Source organism: Frieseomelitta varia, unplaced genomic scaffold (assembly GCF_011392965.1).
Source record: "Frieseomelitta varia isolate USP_RPSP 00005682 unplaced genomic scaffold, Fvar_1.2 scaffold_336, whole genome shotgun sequence".
NCBI classification, from domain to species: domain Eukaryota; kingdom Metazoa; phylum Arthropoda; class Insecta; order Hymenoptera; family Apidae; genus Frieseomelitta; species Frieseomelitta varia.
The window spans coordinates 49,165-57,063 of NW_025110075.1; the positions used below are offsets into that span (position 1 = coordinate 49,165).

A 7,899-nucleotide genomic window follows, 5' to 3' on the forward strand; every position below is an offset into this window, starting at 1 on the left:
AAAGTGATGGCGTCAATATATATATATATATACAATTTTTTTTTCTTAGTTGTAAACTGTGATAAAATATATGTATTAGTAATTAAAAAAATATAGTAAGTAAATGTATTAATATTTATATATTATTTATTAATATTTACTAATCTATATATTAGTATTAGTAATATATATATATTAATATTTACTAATATATATATTAGTAATTTAAAAAAAATAGTAAGTATAAAAATAATAAGTAAAGTAATAGATAATAAGTAATTAATAATAAATAATAATAATAATAAGTTATATATATATATATATACACGTAACTGTGATAAAATATATATATTAGTAATTAAAAAAATATATATATATATGTGTGTATATATATATATTTTTTTTTACTTATTATTACTATTTATTATTAATTACTTATTACTTTACTTATTAACTTGTTACTTACTATTTTTTTTTTAATTACTTGAAATATGTACAAAACTTCGCCAAGTCTCACCAATGCAGGTTCGAGCATTGAAAAAGTGGAACCACGTTCCAGAGAGTCGAACGAGATAAAGATCCAAGAATGTAGAGAAATTACTTGTAACAGTTACAAACAGCGCAACGTAATGAATCGCATTCAATATTTACGACCAAAGCGATTCAATTCGAAAGAAATGTGCTTCCCAGGGGAACTTGAAAATTTTAATAAACGTGTCTCGATATGTTCATCTATCGTACCGTTTGCAATTTTGCAATTTCAATGAAAAATTCACCACATCGTTCAGTCTTTCTACAGCAGTAAAAAATTTACAATACCGCTGGCGGTATTTTTGGCACTTATTTTTCAATTGCACTCGGTAGTTCTTTTTCGAAAAAAAAAAAAAAAAAAAAAAAGAAGTAGACCAGAGGTAGAAGTTTGTAAACGAAAGGGGGCAAAGCTGTACGATGATGTTCAAGGTGATGCCTGAATTTTAGCGGTGCAACGATTCGACGGGGAGAAGCCCGATAAAGGGGAACGCAGCTCGCAACGTGGGACGAAGAGGACGTATTTTTATAAAGATTCAACCCAAAAAGTGACCGCCGTCGTGGGGCAGACTGTCGTGCTGTTGTGCCGTGTTAAGAACCTGGGGAACAGAACCGTGAGTTTCAAGTTACTCCTTGGAATGATAGTGTCACGCTTGCACGCTTCGCAATTACGAACGAGATCGAATTTTACGAATCAAATTTTAAGAAAAAAATTCGTTGCTTCACGAATAAACTGAATTCAATTGGATTTTCAAAAAAAAAAAAATCGCAAAGATTTTTCGTAAGATACGAAAATTTGGCTGTTGGACTATTTAAGATGAAGCAAAATTAAAATACTTACGTAAAAGGAAATCAAATAGACTCCGAATTATTATATAGTTTTTGTTTTTTACTCGTAACAATCGAGTCAAGCAAGAGTCACGCTGTTTTTCGTGAAATCCACATTACGTTTTGTCACAGAAAAGTAATTATAAGAAAGAAAATAAAATAAAATTCAGAATTCTGGTGAATATTTAAGCCAGTGGAGAACTATTTGAAATACAGAAGTGTTTTGCAGAATTAGTAGTAAGAAATTCACGAAGTTTTTCTCAACAGGGGGCTGGCTAAAAAGAGAGGAGCTGCGAAACGAACAGAGTTCGTTTGTTGCCTCGCGTAAACGTTTCAACTGATTGTTAATTACCATTAGAGAAAGAGAGAGTATCGTCGCCCCAAGACGTTATCCGAAACGCAAAGCGACGTGGCGCGAGTGATTTTAACGTAATTACGAATGTTCACCTAATTCCCCCCCGGTTAATGGATAAATAATTAGCGCGTTGCTTTTGCACGAATGTTTTTCCCTCCTTCGAGCTTCTCCTACTGCCACATTTTCTTTTTTTTTTTTTTTATCGCAGAAAGTTGTTCCTTCTTTCCAAACGATTTCAATCCACGTTGGTTTCGAGCACGAGTCGACAAAGAAATTTTCGGGGGTTAGAGATCGTAAGCAAGAAGCAGGAAGCGTGATTCACATGCATATTCTCGCATATAGGAGATAGGAGGAGGGAAAGGGGGCGCTTGCAAAAGGGAAATAGACGTATTCCACGTCTCATTCGTGGAATTTGTCTCAGGTGTCTTGGATTCGAAAGAGGGATTTACACATCCTAACGTCCATGTCGGTGACTTACACCAGCGACGCAAGATTTACGATAGTCGGCAATCCGGAGCACGACGATTGGAATCTGCGAATAGATTACGTGCAACCGCGGGACGCCGGCATTTACGAGTGTCAAGTTAATACAGAACCGAAGATATACAGGGCGATCACCTTGAAAGTTTTGGGTGAGTTTTTCCCCGGATATCCTCTTTGTACGATGCTTGTTTCTCCTTCGCGAAAGAAATTTTCGCTTTTCGTTCGTTCAGTTTAGTTTAGCGTGTAGAAGAATTTGTCGTGCGAAACTTCCCGAGAGAGAGACGAGAGAGACACCGGTGGTGTCTATACTTTGCATCATTAATCTCGTACCGTTTGAACACCTTCTTCTTCCTCGCTTCGGGGATCGTGTTTCAATTAACGCTGGAATGACGTGCCACGCACGCCGAGAACCTGTTGTTCCAAAATTGTAATATTTTCTCAGTTTTAAGTATATTTAAGTAAAACTAGGCAAAACAAGTAATAAATTTATTACTTCTCAATAATTTCTATCCAGCGATGTCACACCGACGAGTTCAAAAAGAAAGCGACGAGTTATTGGTATATGCCTTGGTCACTCGTTATGGTCCGCAATTAGATACTAGCGCAATTGGATAATCTCTTGCGCTGGAATGACGTGCCACGCACGTCGAGAATTTTTTCTCCCAAAATTGCAATATTTTCTCATTTTTAAGTACATTTAAATATAACCCAGGTAAAACAAATAATAAGTTTATTACTTCTCAATAATTTCTATCTAGCGATGTCACACCGACGAGTTCAAAAAGAAAGCGACGAATTATTGGTATACGGTTTGGTCACTCGTTATGGTCCGCAGTCAGTTGCCAGCGCAAGCGGTTAACCTCTGTGTTCCAAAATTGTAATATTTTCTCAGATTTAAGTACATTTATTACTTCTCAATAATTTTTATCCAGCGATGTCACACCGACGAGTTCGAAAAGAAAGCGACGAATTATCGGTATACGGTTTGGTCACTCGTTATGGTCCGCAGTCAGTTGCCAGCGCAAGCGGTTAACCTCCGTGTCCCAAAATTGTAATATTTTCTCAGTTTTAAGTACATTTAAGTAAAAATAGACAAAATAAGTAATAAATCTATTACTTCTCGATAATTTCTATCCAGCGATGTCACATCGACGAATTATTGGTATACGGTTTGGTCACTCGTTATGGTCCGCAGTACACAAATATCGCCTTCCTCAACGTGTTCGCTGCCCTTCCAGTTCTTCTACTTCTTCTACCAAAATAATGAAACGGCTATGAATAAATTTCACTCACTCGGCAGTATCTTTTATTCATCGATTCTTTATTCATAGGCGGTTTATCCGGTTCTGGATCTCGTCTCGTGAACTTTCGCAAAGGGGAACCGCTTTGGATCGGCGGGGGGAAGACACGCGAGCTCCCGTTTTAATTTGTCACTGCATCGAAACAGTCGTTTTCCACGCTTCCCTCTATCCCGTTGATTGATATTAGATGTGCAGGCAAAGATCACGGGCCCCGAGGAGCTCTACGTAAAGAGGGGCAGCACGATCAGCCTGACCTGTATCGTGGACGTGCAGGATATACCTCCGAGTAACGTGACTTGGTACCACGCCGGGGCGATGATCGATTTCGACGGTCCAAGGTGCGTATGAACCTTCCGTCTCTGTCGCAACGCAAAGAGAAAGAGAACAAACGAAAAAGAAAGAGAGACTCGGTCGACAAAGAAATCAGAGGCTGGCTTGATTACTCGATTCGGTAAACGTTGCATCGAGACGAATTTCACCGGCACATTGATTACTGGCAATTTTACGCAGAAGCCATCTTACGTTACCGGCTATTATTTTGTAATTGAGTACGAAAGTGAAACAATCTAAATAAACTTCAATATACACTTTATTTATACAGAATGAATAGATGTAGAATCTTGTATTTGATGTAGATATTATATTTTATACATATAATATATTTTAGTAATTTTTTTTTTTTTGTGCGACAAACTGTATAGCAATTGCCTACGTGTAATGGTACACAACAGATTTTGCAAGGTATATCTGATTTCCTTTTGAATAGCATACTCTGCACGTTCTGATTTCTTTTTATACCAGTGACTGTTTTTTTCTAAAACGTGGTCTTTTAGTTGCCCTGAAAGCCTGAAAGCCGAAGCAGTGTAAGGGGACTTCTTTTCGAAGTACCAGAAGATTTATTATTTCTTTTATAATAAAGCTTAAAAGATGAATCAATGTACGGGGACTTCTTTTACAAGTTCCAGAAGATTTATTATTTTTTATAATTTATTATTTATTTATTAATTATAATTTATTATCCCTTTTATAATAAAGCTTAAAAGATGATGCCAACGTAAGGGGACTTCTTTTAAAAGTATCAGAAGATTTATTATTTTTTATAATTTATTATTTATTTATTAATTATAATTTATTATCTCTTTTATAATAAAGCTTAAAAGATGATGCCAACGTAAGGGTAACTTCTTTTAGAATTTAGAAAAGATTTATTATTTTTTTTCTAACAAAGTGAACACGAAGAAAGATTTCACAATATAATCCTGTATCACGCCGAGTGTCGACGATTAAAAAAATAGTTAATTACAAGTGCAGAAGAACACGAGTTAACTCGTGGCCTGGCCAACAACGTTTTAATAACTTTGTCACCTCTTTACCTTCGACAGGGGTGGCGTCTCGCTGGAAACGGAGAAAGGTAAGAACGGGACCACCAGCAAGCTGCTGATCACGCGCGCCCAGCTCGACGACAGCGGCAATTACACGTGCGTCTCGAGCAAAGTCGCGCCGGCGAACGTGATGGTTCACGTGTTGAACGGTGAGGATGAAAAAAAAACACGAGGGTAAAACACTCCTGGCTCAAGATTAGATCGCGAGGGGAAGCCCTCGAAGGGAGGGAAACCCAGCCTTTATTCCATCAGGCTCTCGAGATTCCGTCGAGGCATCAAAGCCATCGTCGTCGCCGAGATATACTTTAAGAACATGTTCTTCCCGCGAGATGAAGGGAGCCTCGTTGTACACTTGCCGGAGGAACATTTTAGCTTTCTCGATCGGTTCGTCGCGTCTCAAAGTTTGTAAACTCGAGCGGAACAGTCGCGTGGCGAACGAATAGTACGCGAGAGGAAAGGAGAGATAAGAGGGAAACGGTAGAACGCTCGCTGCGTGTTCTACCGCGTTTGAAAAACCTTGGGACGTTGTTGGATTGTTGTAAACTCGCGTGGCGCAACTCGCGAGTTTTCTCGTTAGAGCTGGTAATGAACAAATCGGGAACGTTCGAGGGGGGAGGGGGGGGGGTGGAAGGGAGAAAGAGGAAAAAAAAAAGATAAAAAAAAAAAAAGGGAACAACCTGGTGGAATTGAAATTAAACCACGGGAGCTACTCTCGTTATGTAAATTTCATCTGGCCGGTTGGAAATTTTCGAGACTCGCGCGCGCGCGGGGGTGGAGGGGGGGAGGGGGAGAAAAAAAATTTTCTCTCCCTTCCGTCGTTGCCCCAGTTCCAACGCCGTGGATCGAACCTCGGTGAACAGTGTGCTTCTTTTTCTAGGTGAGCATCCTGCGGCGATGCAGCACGGCGGCACCGGGAACATCAACAGGAGAGTGATTTTATTCAGCCTGGTCGTGCTGGTGGACACGATATTTCGGTGAGCGAGCTTCTTCTTCGTCTTTCGTGGCTCGCTTTTATCTGTCAAGGCGTCACACGTCCGCTTCGCGTCGGATGACATAAATACATCGAGAGAGAAAGAAAGAGAGAGAGAGAGAGAGAGAGAGGAGGCCTCGGCTTTGTGATTTACGAGCTTCGACGTTTATCGCGCGAACTGAATTTTCTATGAATCCCGGAAAATCCTCTATCGAAAAACCACCGGGGGGGGGGGGGGGGCGCGCGCGCGCGCCGAAATATTACATTATCGAGGGGGAGATGATTCGTTACGTTGGCGCCGCGTCGTGCCGCGAATTTCGTAACTCGTCCGAACACCTCTCGGAACTTCGACTGTACTATTCCTGTAGAATAATAAATACCTTGCGATTCGTATGATTACGAGATTAAAGAAAAAAAAAAAAAAAAAAAGAAAAAAAAAATGGAGAGAGAGAAAAAAGGATTAACCATTTTGTTAATAGACACAATATATCTGTTAATCAACATTGATCCCGTGTATTATACTGTTATTCGATCGTGATCGTTTCTTCCCTCCCCCCCTCCCCCCTCCCCCCCCTCTATCGATTTGAATGGAAACAGAGGTGGGCAGAGCTGCCGGTTTGATTTTTGAGGCTCTAAGTTAATTTCCATGTAACGTTAACGCATCGACACGGCCCGGACGATTAACCGGCTTACCCGGGTATTAAATCCGGGCCACGTTTTCCGATAATGGAAGGGACAGTTCTAAAGTCCGACTATGCGTGCCCGCGCGCACGTAGCATCCCTCCCCCCCCCCTTTTGGAAGGTGGGTGCATATACACACCGGCGAACAGTCTCATTTTATGCAAATCACGCGGAAGCATCTGTTAGGCGACTGCCGCGAAACGGAGATAGGGAGACACGTCGCCCGATGTAAATTCATGGGAGGGGGGGGAGGGTGGAGAGTGGACGAGCCGTGTTGTCTCCTTGACTCCCGGTGCGTGCCACTGTCCGACCGCACGATCGCTGGAATTTCCGGTCAGAAATTGCCGTTACCACGGGATACCTACTCTCCTTCATCCTTCTAACGGATCTCTCGCGCTGTCCAACCACTAGCACTGTAAGATCAACTCGACTCGACGAGTATCGTTTCGCAAAGTCTCCTTTGACGGGGGCCGGGGCTTTAACTGGACCCGAAGAAGGTAAGATTTCTTTTCATTTATATCGGATGAAGATCGCACGCGAATTGGAGAAGATTTGTGACAAGTATTTACAAGGATGGTGCGTGTATACCAGAGCGATTCAATTCAGGTAACTTGCATAAAAATTTTAAATTACGCGTCTAATGAAAAATTGTCTGACACAAAAGTTGTTTCAAGGGGGGGGGGGGGGGGGGGGTTTCAATCTTTTGGGTTAAATTTTTTTGTGGGTTTCGAAATTCCCAAGGTCGTCTTTATTTCTCTCTTTTTTTTTTAATCTGACCATACATTTCTTTTTCATTATGAATCGAAAGAATATTAAATCCCAAGTAGAAAAGTCTTAAATTACAGACCTGAAATTTGTCCTGAAACCTAACAGCTACAGAGTAGCACTTTACGATGAAGATGGCAGAAATTTAAGTTCGTTGTAAAGAGGAAATTTTAATTTTGAAAACCACAGTTTTATACAATTTAGTTTTGTGAAACAAAGTTTTCGATTTTTTACAGTTTTTACAGTTCGCTCAAGTTCATCAAGAAGGGAGACCTTCTTCTCCTTCCTCTTTTTTTTACGAAATTATGTCAGTTTAAATGATCGATAATTCTTCATTGTTACGCTCGTCACAAATATATTACTGGCGATTGTGTTTGATACACAAAGAGTTGTTTCATTATTCGCATTATTTCTCCGATGAGAATTTCACGTTTCACTCGCTGACGATTCTGTTACGTCAAGAATTTAAATTATGCAGAAACGAAATGGCGTGCAATTCGAGGGGAGATCGATAGACTTTTGACTGCCAACTACGTATATACATACGCTGAACAATGCCGCGCGTGCAACTTTGCGATAACATTCCTTCACTTTTCACGTTCGACTTTAATTTAATCAGTTTAAATT

The 7,899-nt window shown here is 40.1% G+C and overlaps 1 protein-coding gene across 1 annotated transcript; it reads left to right on the forward strand.

Moving 5' to 3' along the window:
* Nucleotides 1-950: 950 nt before the first annotated feature.
* LOC122530261 (immunoglobulin superfamily DCC subclass member 4-like) lies at nt 951-6,333 on the forward strand (the record flags this gene model as incomplete). The annotated part of the gene is made up of 5 exons (XM_043657066.1): nt 951-1,121; nt 2,112-2,322; nt 3,662-3,812; nt 4,857-5,005; nt 5,734-6,333. Coding segments are annotated over 5 exons (783 nt in total), but the record flags the coding sequence as incomplete, so codon positions are not given.
* Between the last annotated feature and the right edge of the window lie 1,566 nt (nt 6,334-7,899).